The sequence below is a fragment of the Paramisgurnus dabryanus genome, chromosome 22 (assembly GCF_030506205.2).
Source record: "Paramisgurnus dabryanus chromosome 22, PD_genome_1.1, whole genome shotgun sequence".
In the NCBI taxonomy this organism is placed as follows: Eukaryota; Metazoa; Chordata; class Actinopteri; order Cypriniformes; family Cobitidae; genus Paramisgurnus; species Paramisgurnus dabryanus.
The window spans coordinates 13,836,153-13,856,919 of record NC_133358.1 but is presented as its reverse complement, the minus strand read 5'-3'; the positions used below and the strand labels follow the sequence as shown (position 1 = coordinate 13,856,919).

Below are 20,767 nucleotides of genomic sequence, written 5' to 3'. Positions count from 1 at the left end.
TTTGCAAATTAAATCAACAATAAACAAACAACTGACATTATTTCAACCAAATTTCAACGTAGATTTTTAAGCATTTTATTAACCTTTTGCACCCGTTTAGCATTAACTGTTGTTTCAATGTTGTTTCAATGTTAAAACAAGAACTGACAATATTTCAACCATATTTCAACGTTGATGGTCAGTCATATGCCTGCTGGGGAGCGTTTCACCCAAAGCTGAAAATTTTTCAACTATCTGCACTCTTTATTTGTTGTAAATCTCGGATTCAGTGTGTACTCTCATTAAAGAACTCCTGCCAGAATAAGCGATACGCCATCTTTGATTGTGAAATATCATAGGCTCTTTTTTGTGTCTCATGCCAGACTACATCATTACATTAGCTTGAAATGGAAAATGAAGGCATTTCAACGTCGATTCACCGTTGAATCAACGTCAAGGACAAGGTTGAATCAATATTGAATTACCTTTTGATTTTGCTAATTGAATCAACATTGAACAAACAATTGACATTATTTCAACCAAATTTGAACGTTGATTTTTAAGCATTTTATTAACCTTTTGCACCCGTTTAGCATTAACTGTAGTTTCAACGTTGTTTCAATGTTAAAACAAGAACTGACATTATTTTAACCATATTTCAACCATATTTCAACATTGAAGTTTGGTCATGTGCCTGCTGGGGAGCGTTTCACCCAAAGTTGAAATTTTTTAAACTCTCTGCGCTCTTTATTTGTTGTAAATCTCAGATTCGGTGTGTACTCTCGTTGAAGAACTGCTGCCAGAAGAAGCAATATGGCATTTTGATTCTGAACTATCATTGGCTCTCGTGTGTCTCATGACCGATTGCAACCATATTTCAACCATATTTCAACGTTAACGGTCGGTCATCATTTTCTTAACTCTCTGCACTCTTTATTTGTTGTAAATCTCAGATTCGGTATGTACTCTCGTTGAAGAACTGCTGCTAGAAGATTGTGAAATATCATTGGCTCTCATGTGTCTCATGACCGATAGCATCATTACGTCAGCTTAAAGTGGAAAACGCTATTGGCTAATATGCTTGCTATGGAATCAGTTTTCTAAAGAAGAAAGAAGTTTCCCAAAAATTGTCACACCTAAACACTACTATTACATAAGCACCATGGCGTTCCCACTTTCCCTTTTATTCTTCTCTTTTCCAGTTAAATTTTCTCCTTTTTCTATTCCATTTGGAAAGCTTCACACTTAAGCTTAAAAGCTCCAAGTTGAGGGGTTGCAGTTTGGAAACAGTCTGCCAAAGCAATTTAAGTCAGGCTCCTATTTCTCTAACAGTTTGTTTTAAGTATGTGACCCTACAGCTGCTTAAACACAGCTGTTGGCCTTAGAGTTCATGCGATGTTTACCACCCGGCAATGGACTTTGCTGTATACATGAGCTGTCAACATATGTTGGTAATCAGTTTGTATGTGTATTAATCTGAATATTACAAAACTTTTTTTCATTACATAATCTTTCGTGGATGTTTTGTAGATTTCTGTGCCAAAGCAAATGAAAGCATATTTTGAATGCATATTTCCACAGTCCTAAATGCACTGAGCTACACAGAAAGATCAGGTGCACTGTCTATTTAATCTACTCATAGAGATGTCTTTTTCATTTTAAGTAACATTCATGTTGTGTTGTGCTTTCATTACATATGAATGAGTCACCTGATCTTCATCAAGACCATGAAAATCACTGAAATTGTATCTTCCATTATTAGCTGTTGACAGTCTAATCTCACTCGCTTTGTGCTTGACGGAGGTTTGTAATAAAGGAGACGGCACATAGGTTTGGATTTTATCAGGTCCTGGTCCTTGTTTTAAAGCTTATGTTACCTTTTTAATCTAAGAGACTTGATGCAATCCTGCTCTGTTAAACACTGTCCTGGGGTGTTTCAGATAGATAGACTGCTTCTGTTCCTTGAAAATCTGGAAAGGACACAAGAATGTGTTGGATAAAGATTGCTTGTCTGCATCGTGTCTTCTAAAAGGACTGGGTCTGTGTGCACTGTGGACAGATTGATTAAGTAGAATAGAGTAAAAACTAATGGATTTATAAGAAGAGAGTGACAAAAAAACAGATTTTCAGATACACTACACTGTAAAAAATGTCTGTAGAAATTACAGTATTAGTTATTTATGTTATTGCACCTGGGTTGCCGGTAATTTACCGTAGATTTAAATTTATGTTATTTACTGGCAAGACTTTGTTCAAAGTTAAATAAATTTGAAATATTAACAAGTCTTTATCTTTACAGAATAAAACTATACAATAACAGCCTCATGCAAAGCATTCTGGGAACCAGAAATCATCATCAACCTTTTTCTGTTTTTTGCTTCAGATTTTGTTTCCCAAAATGTTTTGCTTGATGCTGTTTTTTTAGTTTTACTCTGTAAAGATAAAGACTTGTAAATGTTTAATGTTCATTTAACTTTGAACAAAATGTTGCCAGTAAAAAACATAAATGTAAATCTACGGTAAGTTAACGGCAACCCAGCTGCAATTTCTACTGAATTTTTTTACAGTGTACTGTAGCTGCCAGTAACTGTAAATTTTACATTTATGTTATTTACTGGCAACAGTTTGTTCAAAGTTAAATAAACATGAAACATTTTCAGTCTTTATCTTCTACAGTAAGTTACTGGCAACCAGCTGCATAATTACAGCAAATTTTTTACAGTGATATCTGTCAGACAATATAATCCTTCCAGGAATGGTATGTGCATATGACTGTATCCAAATGGTACTGGTATTATCATGGTACCTGTCCAAAAATATGATTGTATACCCCTTTTACGTTAGTGAGTTATGCTGCTGTTCAAGCATATATCATGATTTGTACAGACCATAAATATATAACATATTGGTGAAATCATTTTATTTGTTAACATTTGGCAGCAATGCAACTCTTTACACTCATTTTTCTACCCAGTCTCAAAAGGTTTTGTGATATAGTCACGTACATTTTAGATTTTCGCGTTTTTTCGTGATTGTATAACTTATTCCTGTTTTCGTGTGATTATCACATATTGGTTACTCAACTGCTTTTTCCTATTCTCAAACCATATCTTCGATTTAGGGTTAGGTTTGGTGCTTGCATTAAAATGTCTGGTCTGATTGGTTTATAAAAAAAATTCTGATTAATTTTTTTATATGTCGCTTGGCGTTTGGGTTAGAGTTGGGTTTGGGTAGGGATGTTATTTTATGTAAATCTAACCCTAAACCAAAGTGACAATGGTAAGAAAATAGGACAAAACAGTTGAGTTATCAATACATGATAAACACACGAAAACAGGAATTTGTTAACTGCTCAGTGTCAATAATCCTAAATCCAAAATACCGCCATACAACAGACATAGAGTTTTTTTTAGCGACCAGATCATCTCCTCTGCATCCATCTTCGCTCTGGTATTTCCACACTGCGCACACACAAGTGACGACGCACGCCACACACGTGCATGCCACACACGTGCATGCCACACATGCACTGCCTTTTTTGTTCTTTTCTTTCTTTTTTTAAACAGCAAGGAAAATCGTCAAATTGTTATCAGAAAGTTTGTGTTAACAAGTCCACACATTTATTTATTTAATATAATTGCAACATTTTGCGATTGCGATGCGATTAATTGTGCAGCACTAGTTCCTAGCCATATCGCAGTATAAAATCGCAACTTTTATTTTTCCGTCGGTCTTAATACACAATGTAACTACAGAAGAGTCAAGTTTTTAATATATCGAAAAATATATTGAAACTCTTTGGTCATTTTTGAGTGTGATGCTAATGGTCTAATCAGATTCAATTGATTATGCTAAGCTATGCTAAAAGTGGTACCGTTAGACCCGTAGATCAGCTCAATGGATTTCAAAATGGTAAGAATCAAATGTTTAACTCTAGAGGAGCTGGAAAATGAGCATATTTTCAAAAAAGTGGAGTATCCATTTAAGACAGAGTTTGTGTATAGTTGTGACCACACACAAACACATAAAAATGATTAAGTTGTTATTTTGTACTTTCTTGACATTGTAAGTCAGGCTTCTTTAAAGTGATACCAGAGTGACAGAAGTTATGTGATTCACCCTTAAAGGTACAGGTCACCCAAACTTTTATTTACTCATTATCTATTTTACTGTAAGCACGTAAGTTACATACACTCTCAGAAAAAGTTACAAGAAGGTACAAAAGTTGTCGGTACGTTTTTTTTTAAAGTACACTTTTGTACCTAAAAGGTGCATACTGGTATCTCAAAGGTACACATAATGGTACGTACTGTATTAGGAGCTTATTAAAAGATACCGTCTCAGTTACAACTTTTGTACCTTTTTTTTTCGATGAGTGTATATGTTTCACTTGGGAATACAGACAGATGCACAGTCAAGCATATATGGTTCATTTTGGCAAGACATTCCTGATACTTTCCCCATATCATAAGTAAATATTAATGCCAGAACCCTGGCTTCGGTATAGACAGGTCTTAATAGAACATTTCGACTTTGGATATGATGGGAGTTGTGACAGATCCTTGTAATGAACAGAGAAACAGATGTGCAGTGAAAACCCCTGCCCAATCTTTCGGTCTGTCAGCACCTCCTCATGTGCGCTCTTTAATTCCACAACATCTGTTTCATTTCGGTTACCTTGCCGGTTGCTATCATCCCACTGTTTTTTTTTGTTTTTGCTTTGTCTTGACACTAGGGGTTCAATCCAAGATTTGGAGGAGTCTGAATTTGACTCGAGAGTTGATCTGTAGTTAAGCCAAGGCTCTCTCTCTCTCACTCTCTCTCTCTCTCTCTCTCTCTCTCTGATCTCAGCTTAGCACACTTCTTCCTTGTGTGAGGGTTGGCCCTCAGCCACTTAAATGTTGATGTTAAACCCCATAAGTTTCCCCTACGTTTAGAAAAGATGAAGGTGGATGAGTGAATACTGTACACCTCTATTAGACTCGTGGCACTCATCTTTGACACCTAAAGGGCCCCACAACATATTTAACTTTTATCTACAGTAACCTGTGGAGAAACAAGTCAAGAATCATGACTCATCCAAACCACTAATGTGTTATTATTATGTTAGATCTCCTTTACTTTTGTACTTTAAGTTTTGATCTCTCACAACAAACGATGAAACAAAGTGTGTTATTTGTCAGTGAATGAATGTTTGCATCTTTGAACTGCATTTGAATGGTTGTTTGCACTTTAAAGCAAATAAAAGTAAAAATCAGTATGTGGCTGTAAAAATACAACATTCCCAGGATGCTTCTGCTCAATTTTCCAATCTATTGTGAGGGAATCTGCATCCCAATGCTGTGTATACAAACAGAACTGTGTCAAGTCCTTCCTTTGTCTCACACTGTTCTGTTGAAAACAAACAGAGTACTATTGGATGACTGCTTCAGGTCAGATCTTACATGAGACTGCTGTCTTCTGCTGACTGATACTTTGCTCATTTAAAGGTCATTTATTAGTCAAGATGGAAAAATGCATGAAATGGGCATTCAGTAAATGGGTAAATGTGCACTGAGGACAAATACATGATTGTGAGACAGAAGATTTCGTTAGTGTCATTTAATGTGATTTGTAAATTTACAAACTAAGTAATATTTGCTAAATACTTTTAGGTCTCACCCTTCATTATAAACAGTTTGTTTGTTACCGTCTTTTTGATCAGTTTTGATGGAAAATGATTAGGTGTCTCCATCTATGCACCATGTTGGAGACCACTTGTCTATACAATACTCTCATAATAACTCAATTTATTATGTTGCTTTGTTTTATTCCTGGATAAAAAATTGCAAAACAAAAACTTGAACATTAACGCGAAGGTCAAGTTTGGGTCCCTGTGAGTGACATTTACAATTGAATATGCATAATTATATTTTTACACTGTGTTATATTACATACAGAGTTATTTCATTATTTATGAAGCAATTGTGATAAAGCAATGGTCATATTGTATGAAACATGTGTACTTCATTGTTTGCTTTGCGCTCCAAGTAATGTTAGTTGGGGAAAGTTCACTTATAATTCAGATTTAACTGGGGCTTCATTGAGCTCCTAGCTGGAAAAGTTAACATCAACAAAGTATAAAACCACAGAAATGCCAATGTGTATATTTGGTGCTACTAGGCTTGCAAGCTGTGAGTGTTTGTTTTAAGCTGGATCTGTAAATCTGTAGTATTACAGTAAGTTGACTTAAATGTCAAAGGACATACCCATGCCACCTAATCATTTAGCGGACATTACATTGAAGTAATGTAAGTTTAAAATACTAGTCAAATATTTAACCATAACAAGGCTATAAGCAAAGATCACATTCATCTAATATGATGCAGTTTAGTTAATTAAAAGTAAATCCTTAAAGACACACTCCACTTTTTGTGAAAACAGGCTAATTTAAAGTCGTAATGAAATTGACATGAAAAACAATATATATATATTATTAACAAATTATTATTAGCTCATAATCTTTAATCAAAAATGCAAATCTCCTCCCCTCCTCAAAACGATCTCTCTTCACTTCCGGTCATAAGTATGGCAGGTGGGCGGGGTCCGGGAGAAGATTGCAGCGATTAACAATTAGCAACAAGACCCAACTTCAAACGATCCAATCAGATCTCGATGGACAAATTCAAATCCAGCCCTGCCTTATTTAATCTCAAAAGCCGTTTCATTCGGATATACGTCACCACGGGGAAAATAAGGCAATCGCTACTTCCGTTTCATGGCGACTTTAAGAGTTCCCCTAGAGTTAAACATTTGAATCTACCGTTTTGGAATCCATTCAGCTGATCTCCGGGTCTGGCGCTAGCACTTTTAGCATAGCTTAGCATAATCCATGAATCTGATTAGACCATTAGCATCGCGCTAAAAAATAAAGAGTTTGAATTTTTTCATATTTAAATGATATTACCCATGTTATATTGGTGCAACAAGATGTAAGATTTTTGTTGTATGTCATAGTTTGGAAGATATTGGTACTTAGTGAACCTTCTTGCACATTTTCTTTTATTTTTTCTACTTTATCAAGTAACTTTGTTATACATATGGTGTTAATTTAACATTAGTGAGGACTAGCAGATCTGTACGATTTCCCATGGTGCTTCTCATGCATTCCAAACCTCCTGATGTTGTGAAGTATGAGCTCACAGTTATATCATGGAAAGCCCGTATTCTGCACTATGTAGGTCACCTCCTTTGGGCTCCCTCGCTCAGGGGAGGGTTCTTCACTAGACCTAAAGTACCGAGTGATTTCAGTACTTCATTTCTTCTTTGTGAGACCCTCTCTTTCTGCAGCCTTACCTCATTTCCTCAGTAACTGAACTCACCACAAGCCAAACTCTACATCCAACCCCAAAGTCACTGCTGTTGTATTGTACAGTCAGTGCCGTGAACTCAGTATGAAGTCATGCACAGTCAGCAAGACTTATTACAGATTCATTTTAGCTGGTGCTTATACAACAGGGTTCCCGCGGGGTCTTAAAAAGCCTTAAAAGCATTGAATTTAATGATTTGAAAATAATACCTTAAAAAGACTTTAAAAAGTCTTGAATTTTGATGTCTGGGTCTTAAAAATTCTGCTTTATGTAAATTCTCCATATTGTATTTTTCCTTAAAAGTTTCATTTGTCAACCATAATTTGATTAAATCAGGGATGCAAACACATCGCTTTTCGGCGCCTCACGCTTTTTATTATTAATGGCGTTTTGGTTGCGAGCACATCGTGTCTCTTCCGATGAGTTTGCTGTACGTTCACGTGCTCTCTGTTTCTCAGTGAATTGGGTACGTGCGACATGAAGCGAGTTCAGTGCACATGTTTCTGAACTTGAGCAGAGTTGTATGCATTGATTAGAGGTTTTCACGGAGGACCGGTCCGATTAACATTGTGTGTAAAACCCGAGTCGATAGGAAAACGGCCGTGATCAGAGTCAGTCAGCGCTAATGTTCACGTGCAGTTTCAAGCTGCGTGCCTCCGTTTCTATGGCGATAACAACTGGCTTGAAAGTCACGACCACTCGCTACACTTTCTTCCTCTCTCCCTTTGTTTAATAATATTATTATTAATGAACCATCTTTTTAAAAAGTTTGCTCAAAGATCACAAAGATGGTAGCAAAAAAGCAATGTGAATGTTATTTAAGCCCATTGCACGAGCAAAGCTCAAGCTGTAGATATAAAAAAAAAACGCAAAGCTCTAATATAAAGTCACCAGTCACTGGGACAGGAAGTAGACTTTTGAATCTAAAATAATAAGTGGATTAAGCTCTTTTAATCTGCAAGAGAGGCACTTTTACTGCTTCTGCTCTGTCTAAAAAAGGAAAGATAACTACATAAACCATTATAACAGACCGGTCACATTTATAATCTCTAGACCTGCACTTTCTATCATTAATATACTATACATTATAATTGTATTCAATAGATTTGATAAAAGGGGTCATCTACAAGGATTGCTTTATATGTCAGTGCAAAAACAGTAAAGTGTTTTTGTGGTGCTTTGACAAACACTGTCAGCTTTGTTAATTTATGGTTGGATTTATTAAATATGTGAAATGAATATAGATGAATGTAGCCAGATGCAAGGCCCTGGATACATTGCAGGTGGTGGCCAGGAAGAAGAGGAAGAAGGAGTAAAGCAAGAAGAATGGTAGATAGTTCAATAAGAGTTTTGGTTTAAAATTAAAAATGAAATTGAATATTCCAAATTAATCTTTGTGTATTTTGATTTTCGAATTTCATTTTACTCTATATGCCTAGGTAGGGGTGCGAGGGCTTCGATTACCTTTCTCTTTTTTGAACATGTGTTTGCATTCATCTTTTACCCATTTCACTTGAACTCAAGTTCAAGATATTTTGTTTTTCTTTGCTGGTAGGGACGTGAAATGGGTATTAATTTTTTATATAAATGGTCTTAAAAAGGTCTTAAAAAGACTTGAATGTAACTTGAAGAAACCTGTAGGAACCCTGTACAAGCAATCTAAAGTTTCCACTTTTTAGTATTACAGTCATCAAAAATAACACAACTGAAAGTCTGAAGTCAAAACATTTACATTGAGGCATTTAGCAGACGCTTTTATTCGGAGCGAATTACAAAGATTAGGAAACAATATAGTGATTTGTCATCAGGAGGCAATAATACAAGAATTGCTTATGCTAAGTTACAGACTACTTTTTTCCTGAAAATTTACCTGTTGAGAGAGAAAGAGAGTTAGGAATTCAAGCATTTACATTTTATATTTTTTTATAAATATTTAGCCATGCTTTGCTTAAATAAAAGCTTTGGGCAGCTTCTTGTTTAAATTAATGAACTATTACCTTTTTAAACAGAATTATAATGGTTCCTGCACTGTAAAAATTATTTGTTGGTTCAACTTAAAAAGGTGAGTTACCTGGTTGCCTTTACATTTTGAGTCAATTTGGTAACCCTTTACTTGAAGGGCTGTTAATAAGACTGACATGACACCTTCATAATCATGACAAGACATGTGCCATGAACAAGAAGAAAAAAATAATGGACATTTATGACAACTGTCATTAAGTGTCATTCGTTCAATTATGTCATTTTTAATGCAAAGATGACATTGTTTGAGATGTCGTTGTTATGACAACTTGACACAAACTAATACAACATAACTGACCACTTTTTAAGCGTGATACAAATTTAATATGTCAGTGTTAATACTCTGTCGTATAGTTTTATAACAGTGTAATGAGTATTTTTCTTGACCTCAACTACAGTGGTACAAATATAATTGGTCATTAAAATGTAATTAAGTGTTAATACTCTGTCAGATAGTTTTATAACAATGTCATGAATATTCTTCATAATGGGTTTCCTCTAGGTGTTTAAGAAATAAAATCAAGTATTCAAAAATAAAAATAATAGTAATTCAAATTAATAAAATTATATTTTATTGCATTTAGAGACAGATTTACGGAGCACCTTAGGAGACATGGAGAAAAAATTAAATAAAGTTTAGTTTCCCGTGCGCACGTGAATGCGAAAGTTTCATGTGCGCACGCGGAAGTTTTACGTGCGCACGCGGAAGTTTTACGTGCGCACGCGATAGTTTCGTGTGCGCACGTGAAACTAAACTTTAAAAACAAATCTGCACATGAAGGTTTCGCGTGAGCACATGAAAATAAACTTTAAATTGTTTTACTCCAATGTCACCTTAGGGGCTCGGTACTGATTCACCTAAAATTAAATAAAAACAGTTCAATAATGTGTTATGAAGCTTTGGGTTACTTAGATTAAATTAATTAATTAAATTAATTAAATGTTTTGTTCGTTTCTGTGTCTGTTGCATTTTGTAAAGGTATTTAAAATTATTTGACATAGTATTAAATGATGAACCCATAATTATTCTGCTATGTCATGTAGGGCAGGGTATTGGCAAGAACCTTACGATACGATACATGCCTCATTATACAATGTATCACGATATGATACAATACGTTGCGGTACATTGCAATACTTTTTCATTTTTTTAATAAAAAATGTAGAAAACATAGCTGAATTAAAAAACGTACACATGTCGGCTTTGAAAGCTGCAGGTGTTTTTACATTTTCTGCCATTTTCTCACTTTAATTTATCACGATAATTAGCTGTATCTGTATTTTTGCACATGTCATGATTATGAAGGTGTCATGTCAGTCTTATGAACACCCCTTCAAGTATAACCATTAATTCAACTTAACAAAATATTAGTTAAATGAAAAACAGTTGTTGAAAATTGTTAGTTGAATTAACTCAACATTTTAAAGGCAACCAGGTAACTAACTTTTTTAAGTTGAAGTTTTTTCAGATTTGGGCAGTGATTAGTAATCAATTTTCTTCTCTAATCTGTATTTTAACATTTTTAACTCCATCTGTAACAAATTGCACAGCAGTTCATTCTGTGGCTTTCTACACATTTCCTTGTGATTTGTGGTGGTCTTTCTGTTCATCCACATGCAGCCACAGGATCTTGCTGTCTCTGGGATGCGTGGATCATATATCACTGGACCACATGTGGAAAAACACTCAATGCTAATGTAAAATAGATTGTGAAGCAATGTCTGCAACCTTGACAAATTGTTGGGGATATCTAACTGCACATAGGTTGGGCACATGCAATTTTTTATAGCAGCAGTGTTTTGAATATGGATGTCTGAAAGAAGTAAAATAACAGCCAGGGCAACCCATAAACGTTTAAGCGTTCCAGGCTTGCACTATAAAAAAAGATAAGATGTAGCTCTTTCATATTCCATTTTCACTTTCTAGGAATAGCATGCAGGAATATGCTACTTGTCTGACATTAAACTTGACCTCAACCTCCTTAGACCCCAATAACTCAAACCCTAAGCTATTCCTTCAGAAAGCTTTGATTGTCTAATTTTCATGCCACTCAGCTAATAGACACCATCTGCTTTGGAAGTGCACCACTCGGTTCCATTTCGTCAATGTGCTACAAATAAGCATTGTTTCCAAATGTTTTTAAACTTGCAAAGTATTTCCACGAGTTACCACTGACCCGGGGACATGTCGTCTAGCCTAGTTTTGTATAATTAATCAAGGTTTAAATGTCAAGTTACAAGCACTAGAAACACTAGAAAGATTATTGGGTTTATCAATATGACCAATATCAACTTTAGCAATTCATGCATATAAAGAGTTATTTTTTATATTATGCCAAATATTATTAGATGCGACTAATAACACATTTGCTAGTGTAGGAAGTAGTGCAGCTGTATAGTGAATTGGCCTATTTTTTTTCTCACAAGGTTTCATGATATAGTCACGTAATTTTTTATTCGTTTTTCGTGATCGTATAACGAATTCCTGTTTTCGTTTGATTATCACGTATTGGTTATTCAACTGCTTTTCCTATTTTTAAACCATTGTCGCTTCGGTTTAGGGTTAGATTTGGAGCTTGCATTAGAATTTCACTTTATGAATTGGTTTAAACTATTTTTTCTGATTTATTTTTTTATATGTCGCCTGGCATTAGGGTTAGAGTTGGGTTTGGGTAGGGATGTCATTTTATGTAAATCTAATCCTAAACCGAAGCGACAATGGTAAGAAAATAGGACAAAACAGTTAAGTAACCAATAAGTGATAATCACACGAAAACAGGAATTCGTTAAACAATCACGAAAAAACGCGAAAATTTGTGATAATATTACTAAAAGAGAAGAAAAAAATTACGTGACTATATAACGAAATTTTGTGAGACTCGGCTGATTTATTTATGCATAGGGGAGAACCGGAGCAAAAGTAACGCGGGACGAAAGTAACAAAGCGATTTTCTCCGAGCCCTGATAACGTTTGTATCCCAAACTATGACAGCATCTTAGGCACACAACCCCTGACAGAGCTGACAAATATCACATTATTTACTCACCGTTTTTCGCGTGTAGATCCAGAAAGGTGTTTTCAACCATGAAAAATTAATAAAGCTGTCATTTTTTCTTAAAACCTGTTGTGTTTCTCATTTCATGTGTTACAATACTGATCAATCTACAGAGTTTTTTCAAAATAAAAGTAATGTGAAGAGATCCTGTCGGGACAAATGTAAAACTTGTTACTTTTGTCCCGCTGCTAATATTGTTGTATATGTTGAAAAGTTATATTATTCTAATTTGATTTAATTTCATACAGTGTTCAAACTGTTGAAAACATTTTTATTCTCAACAATTTAAGTTTGTACTGTTGGTTGCTTTTGAAACATTTGATAAAACAGAAATTTTAAATGAAAATGTAATTTCATTATTTTTTACAAAGATAAATTACAAAATGTTTGCAGTTACATATTAACCAGTTCATAGTCATGTATATTTACTAAAACCAAGTGTAACACAAAAATCAATCTTGTTTTGTTGCGTTACTTTTGACTCACCTGCGTATTACTTTTCAATGCACTACTTATGTTTAAAGTGAAATTATACTGAAGGCGTTTTACATTTTTTTTTCCATCTGGTATTGACAGACCACACATGTGAGTTATTGACCACAGCAAAAATATATCTCTGTCTATAACATTATCTTTTAAAATTGCGTTTTTCTGAAAAATGGTTCTTTCTCCCCCGCTCTCCCCTACTACCTTAAATAACAATTTTGGCAGTTTTGTCATTGTTAGCTTGAGAAAACAACATTGAAATATGAACACTGTGCGTGACATCTGACCAACAAAATCCTTTCTTATCCAATCCTGACATTCCCTTGTGCCTCTGTCTTTTGTGTTAAAAATTCTGACGTTGATGGGAATCTTGGCCTTATTAAAAGGGCGTAGGCTTAACCGTGCAGCTAGCATATAAAAAACAAACAAATATTTTCTGATCAGCATCACAAGTCTGCAATTCAGCAATTGTGTAGTTGAGATCTACGTAACAAAACCATAAACGTTTTCTTTAAGACTTAGAATTTTAGTGATGTATAAACTAAATGTGTGAACATAAATGATGGAGCCAAAGCAGGGCATTGATGAGGTCACCAACTTTATTGTCTCCCCAGCTGCGGTGAAACACTTCTGCTTTGTGTGATATGACTCATAAATGCTGTGTGTGTGTTTAGACTGCTTGTGCCGTGGCGTAAAGCACACAAGCTTCACAATGAACCTGGCATAAGTATATAATGACAGAAAATTGGGGATTCCCCACATAATGCATTACAAAATACAGCATGCAATTTTAAGATTGGCCAAATTGGATGAATTAACCTCATAGCTCATTCAAACTGCTTGAACCAAATGATAAGCCATTAGTTATAGCATTAAGCTTATGCTTTAAGTATGAAACTTCATGCCACTGCTATTGTGTTTTGCCCTCAAGGCTGATAAAGAGGCTGGGAGCGTGTGCGACTCCATGGCCAAATTTACAAGCATGCTCCTAACAGCACGGCTCCCATTAGCATGCAAACCTTTTCCAGATGATCCTGGATGAAGTGGTCGCTTCTTACAGAGCGAACAATTGTTTGTAGGGTCTCCTCAATGAAGACACTTCAACACTAATGAAGACCACATGTGGTGCCAGATCTTAAGAATTATTATTTAAGATTGTTTGGCTGTCGAAGCTCACCTATAGTTAGGTACGCTTGGCTTATATTTGGTTAAACGTTAATGATGCTGAACCGTGATTAGTGCACGGCCTGGTTTTTCTGGGCATGTGGTGTTGTTTTGGTTTCTTTGTTGGAAGGGAAACAGAGATTTTTTTCCTCAAACAGAAGCCGATTATAAATGGAGGGCAGTGAATGATGGAGAGACCTGTAGGGACGCCTAGGGGCATACTGTACAGATGAGGATAAAATTGGAAGAGCTATTGGATGGCACCCAGCATATAAACAGGAAGATGTTCCTTGGGGGCATGAGTTAAAAGAAAAAAAAATAAGATTATGCATTTATACAAATAAGTCCTTTGGAAACATTTGACATAATCTTAAATTGACAACGCTGTCTCTGTTTTCATTTTTCTTTTGTATTAGAGAGGGTCTTGAATACTCAACTGGACCTCACCGAGCTCATCGGTGTGCCTTTGCCCCCCTCCGTCTCCTTCATCACTGGTTTCGAGGGATACCCTGCATACAGCTTTGGCCAGGATGCTAATGTGGGCCGCCTAACACGCTCCTTCATCCCTGACCCCTTCTTCAGCGACTTCGCCATTATAGTCACGGCCAAGCCCACCACTCGACGCGGAGGAGTCCTTTTCGCCATTACCGATGCCCTGCAGAAGATCGTGCACTTAGGAGTAGCACTCGCACCAGTAGAAGATGGATCACAGCGTGTGGTTCTTTACTACACCGAACCCGGAGAGGCACACACGGAGGTGGCGGCTTCGTTTAAGATGGGAGACCTTACGGGAAGATGGGCCAGGTTTACGCTGGCTGTACAGGGAGAGGAGGTGAAGCTGTACATGGACTGTGAGGAGCATCACAGGGTGGCTTTCCGCAGAAGCCAGGATGGGCTGAGGTTTGAACCCAGCTCCGGGATCTTTATAGGGAATGCTGGAGGCACCAGGCTGGAGCGGTTTGTGGTAAGTTTTTACCTGTTGGTTTATGATCTGTTTATTAGAAATGAATGTTTAGGCTCTATCGAGGACGTGCATATCATCGCAACCAGAAGTTATGATTCAGATCTTTGACAACAGGGATTTAAACGCAGATCAACATTCACGACTAAAGAAATGACGGCAAACTGGATTGTTTATTCACCAGCATCACACGCTTTTTTCATACGCAAAAAATATATTTTAAAATATATTTCAAAATTTGCCAAAAATATATTTGCTGAATTATATTCTAAAAATATATTTTTCACTGTTTTTTGTATATTTTTAAATATATTTTAAAAGTAAATACATTTTAAAGCATTAAAAAATATATTTAGCCTTCTATATGTTTCAATCGAAGGAAATATTAATGTCGCATTTGAAGAAAAAGGTTCAAATTAAATATATTTTCAACTTCAAAAATATACTTTATAAAATTAAACTTAAATAATTACCTAATAATTATCATTTTTGCCATATGGGATGTAAAATTAGAAATGCATTTGCTTTCCCTTGAAATACATTTTGAAATATATGTTGATATATGAAGGTTAAAACTAAATATATTTCCAAATTCAAAGATATATTCAATTGAGCATAACTTTCTGTATTTAGTATATATTTAAAATATATTTTTGGCCAGAGAAATGTATTTTTTTGCTGTATGGATTATAATCTTGTCAAACTAAAATAAACATGCGTGGTTTCTCAAAAGAGAAATCCCGGATAAATAGCAAACTTTAGACGCTCTGAAAAAAACCTTCCAAGTGCAGGAATTTAAAAACGTCACATGTCTTTACCAAAAATCGAATGATCCCAGAGAATTCCCAGACACATTTTCGGTGTATTTTCCGTAATCTCTGTGTGAAAAGGGCTTAAGATGTTGTGTAGGTGGGTAGTTTACCAGATTTTACACAAAGCTAAAGTGTTTACTAAACACACCTGGCTGCTTTAAGTCAATATTGAAAGTGTGTTTCAGCTGTTTATTTTCTTTGTTTCTTTGGTTTGTTTGTGAAATATGCAACTTGTGGTTTGTGATCATTCTGACGCTTTTGTGGTTATTTGGTAAACATGTAGCGGTGGTTTCCCGGACTGGGTTTAGACTAGTCTTAGACTAAAATAAATGTAAGAGCTGTCCAAACTGAAAACAACTTGCACTGACATATCATAAAATACATCAGTGCCTTTTTTTTTGCCTCAAAATGCAAACAAGAAGTAATGTTTTTAGTAAGGCGTGTTTTTTTAAAACTAGTTATATTTCCCAATTAAACCAAGGCCTAGTCCTGGTTTAAGATAATCCCTGTTGGGGAAACCAGCCCTAAAAAAATCCCAGCTGTGATTAACCTAAACAAAAATTAGTTAAAAAAAATTTAACGACATCTAGTGGTGAGACTGTGAAATGCAATCGGTCCACAAACAAACATCGTCCAAGACAACGTAGTGACAAAATTGGCTTTATAATGCAGTTTGTCTGTAGAAACATGGTGGCGACTTTCATGGAGGAAGACCCACAGTGTATTTAGATAACAACGGCTCATTCTAAGGTAATAAAAACATTGCAGTTCATTATGTAATATAGTTATGTTAAAGTTTTAGTTAAAGGATTAGTCAATTTTCTTAGAAAAAAAATCCAGATAATTTACTCACCACCATGTCATCCAAAATGTTGATGTCTTTCTTTGTTCAGTCGAGAAGAAATTATGCTTTTTGAGGAAAACATTCCTGGATTTTTCTCATTTTAATGGACTTTAATGGACCCCAACACTAAACAGTTTTAATGCAGTTTAAAATTGCAGTTTCAAAGGACTCTAAATGATCTCAAACGAGTCATAAGGGTCTTATCTAGCAAAACAATTGTCATTTTTGGCAAGAAAAATAAAACTCGTCTTCCTCCGGCTGTGTGACGAGCTAGCGCGACCTTACACAATTGCGTAATGCAGTGGAAAGGTCACGTGTTACATATATGAAACGCACATTTACGGACCAGTTTAAACAATAAACTGACACAAAGACATTAATTAGTATCATTCGACATACAACAACATCGGAACGGTCCTCTTTCTCAACACTTGTAAACACTGGTAGTTTTGCATACGTCCTCCGTGACCTCTTGACGTGATGACGTATTACGTGGGGTCATGCTGACGTGTTACAGGACCGGAGATAGATGAGAAGTTGTGGTTTAAAAGGGCATATTTTTTATTTTTCTTGTCAAAAATGACAATCGTTCCGCTAAATAAGACCCTTATGCCTCGTTTGGGATCGTTTAGAGTCCTTTGAAACTGCAATTTTAAACTGCATTAAAACTGTTAAGTGTTGGGGTCCATTAAAGTCCATTAAAATGAGAAAAATCTTGGAATGTTTTCCTCAAAAAACATAATTTCTTCTCGACTGAACAAAGAAAGACATCAACATTTTGGATGACATGGTGGAGAGTAAATTATCTTGATTTTTTTTTAAGAAAATGGACTAATCCTTTAAAGCTCTTCACATTGTATTCTGTAACAGGCTATGGCTTGTGTCTGGGATGACTGTCATCCTGTGTCAGATCTTCAAACTGTTTTCTTCACAATACCAACAACAATAAAAGGAAGAAAATAACACATTAATCATTTAAACATTATTGTTTTCCTTTTCAATGAAGCTGCATACAGCTGCATTATTTTTTTTAAGGCCAAGCATTACGGCGTTAACTCTAAAGCAACAAAAGTTTTTTCGACGTGAGGAATCAACCTTGTTTCACATTCGACATATGTAGTTCAAAAAACAGCTGTTCAGTAACCCGTCGAAGCTAATAGCCGAAGCCAAGACATTGATTTGTGGGTTGTTTGCATTCGCATTCAACATTGGGCAACATCAGCCTCTCCATAAGACTGACAACGTGGCAGGGTTACATCACTGGAGACAGATGACTGAAACTCCTCAATAGTTTACTTTCCACACAAATGTCTGTGGAGGGAAAACTTGGATATAATTCACACAAACACCTGGTGCGTAACAGTTGATCGTAGGTCACTTTTTAAGGCTTACTTTATTGGTTCTTGCACGACTTATGATGAACTGAGTGTCAGTCTCTTATTGCCCTTTAAGCATCTTATTAAAATGATTTGTTTGTCAAAGAAATGGGCCTTTGACTGTCTTTTCTGCACTTTTTGTATAGTATAATGTGCCTTGGATTTCAGTCAGAAGTCTGGGTTGTGAGATACACTGTACCTAATGCTTCTTTCCTTGGCAATGTTGGGAAATAAGGCCACGCATAATCCCACAGCTGCTTTACAGATTCCCAAATACAGTACTGTGTCCATCTAAACAGACAGTAAATATTGGCTCACGCTTTATGTTTATAAATCAAACTGCAGCTGTTTTGGATTGTCATCATTTCATAGCCCTGATGCAGTAGTTTGGCCCAACACCTATTTCCTGTGCAGAAACTCAATTGTTCTTATGGTGATAAAACTTTTATTAATCTGCTAACGTTTGTGTTAAGTTTAGTCGGAAAATTTGGTGCATGGGACAGAACTTATGTTTGGAATTTTGTTTCGGCCTTCGTAAGTTTTTGTTTTCCTGTCGTTGCATTTTCCATTTCGAATGTGTGACTTTGGATTCATCTGAAAGGACAGGAAAACATCTTTTGTTTAGAGTGAATCCGTTTAGTGGCCGAATCTGAGGGATGTGTTTATCGTGGGATTGCATAGGGAAAAAAGGCTGCACAGAAAATCAAACGCAAGCACACAAATACTTCATATCAAAGACATTTTGTTTACACAAGCAAGCATTTAGATCCACTCGGAGCTGTCAGGAGTCAATGTGTGTGGCCGGATGTGTGTGGATGTCATTTGCATATGCTGAGTCAACACACCGCTGTTTATCTCTCTGGCTGAATAAACGTCCCTTTAAAGATGATGCCGGTTACAGCTGCACGACCATAAACATCTTAACGCCTCCGACATGCCACAGGTTAAGCAACACCAGAAATAAACCACCCTGTGCATTTACACATACACTCACCTAAAGGATTATTAGGAACACCTGTTCAATTTCTCATTAGTGCAATTGTTGTGGGGGATGTTTTCTTGGCACAATTTAGGCCCCTTAGTGCCAATTGGGCATCGTTTAAATGCCACAGCCTACTTGAGCATTGTTTCTGACCATGTCCATCCCTTTATGACCACCATGTACCCATCCTCTGATGGCTAATTCCAGCAGGATAATGCACCATGTCACAAAGCGTGAATCATTTCAAATTGTTTTTTTTTAACATGACAATGTGTTCACTGTACTAAAATGGCCCCCACAGTCACCAGATCTCAACCCAATAGAGCATCTTTGGGATGTGGTGGAATGGGAGCTTCGTGCCCTGGATGTGCATCCCACAAATCTCCATCAACTGCAAGATGCTATTCTATCAATATTGGCCAACATTTCTAAAGAATGCTTTCAGCACCTTGTTAAATCAATGCCACGTAGAATTAAGGCAGTACTGAAGGTGAAAGGGGGTCAAACAGAGTATTAGTATGGTGTTCCTAATAATCCTTTAGGTGAGTGTATATACTGTCTAAATAGCCAGCTATCTTTTAATGCAGCAACTTATACAATTTGGTATTTAAATCGGTTTATGCATTGGGCTTTTTTACAAATTAATTCCCTGGCTGGATGCATTTACCCAAAGCGTTTTAAAATTTGATCAGCATGTTTGTTGTTATCTGAGATCAAACTCTTGACCTTTGCACTATAACTCATTGCTCTACCCACTGAGCTACAGTAACATAGGAAATTCTTTAAAAACCCATATATCACTGCTAATTTGTTAGCATACAAGTAAAGCATTGACTCAAAACCTGTATTAGATCACTCAGAGACTTCCCTGATATCACTGAAATAGGATTCCATTGCTTTATGGAGATCATTTTGGGAAAGTCATTCCCATTATCCTAACATATGCTGAGCATATTCAGAATGAAAAACTAAAAATGACTTTGTATCATTGCTGAGTTTACATAGAAGCAAGCTTATCAGATGTTTAGGTTCTGATCTCGCCTGACCCGCCGAATGAGAGCATAGCATTCGCATATCTCAAAGCTGACTCAGCCTGGCACGAAGCACAGTGAAATGAACATGACTAATTCAAAAACAGATGTTTGAGGTCCATGGTGAGAACTGAGATGGTGAATTTCATTCAGCTCCTGTTTTTTTCTGTGTGCTTTTTCCCAACATTAAGTTGAATTGGTTTAAAGGATTTACTATCCAACAATTGCAAACAGAATGTGCATTATAGAGGCTTCATTATTGTTTAGATTTACAGGTAAACCAAATACTAAAGTGATCGGATAGAGTGTGAACTAAGCCACATGGTGGTGCTATAAGATATACATTTTCATTCATATGCAGTGGCGGCTCTTCCGAGGGGCGCAAATTCAAAAGATGTGTTTGTTTCGTCATGTGAACCATGTGCATCACGTGTTTTGTCAAAATAAGTGCCTGCTGCTCACGCGTCAAACCCGTTTATGATAACAGAGACGCTCACGTTCACAAAATACACGCAAGACACTCCCTTAAACTTTGATTACACATGAGATTATGCGAGTATCTGGCAAACGTGAGCGTCTCTTTTATCATAAACCCTTTATGCGCATCTGCAGCAGGCACTTATTTTAACAAGACTCGTGATGCACACAGATTCACTCGACGCGCCGAACACATACTTTGAAATTACAAACCACACACGACGGGCT

The 20,767-nt window shown here is 36.2% G+C and overlaps 1 protein-coding gene across 3 annotated transcripts in view; it reads left to right on the top strand.

Annotated features, from left to right (window-relative positions):
• The window catches only part of col15a1a (collagen, type XV, alpha 1a), a 93,973-nt gene that overhangs the window by 17,188 nt on the left and 56,018 nt on the right, over positions 1–20,767 (top strand). For all 3 annotated transcript variants that reach the window (XM_065294827.2, XM_065294826.2, XM_065294825.2), the window contains exon 3: positions 14,473–15,020. In XM_065294827.2, the coding sequence (XP_065150899.1) occupies positions 14,473–15,020 (548 nt within the window). The remainder of the gene's footprint in view (positions 1–14,472; positions 15,021–20,767) is intronic.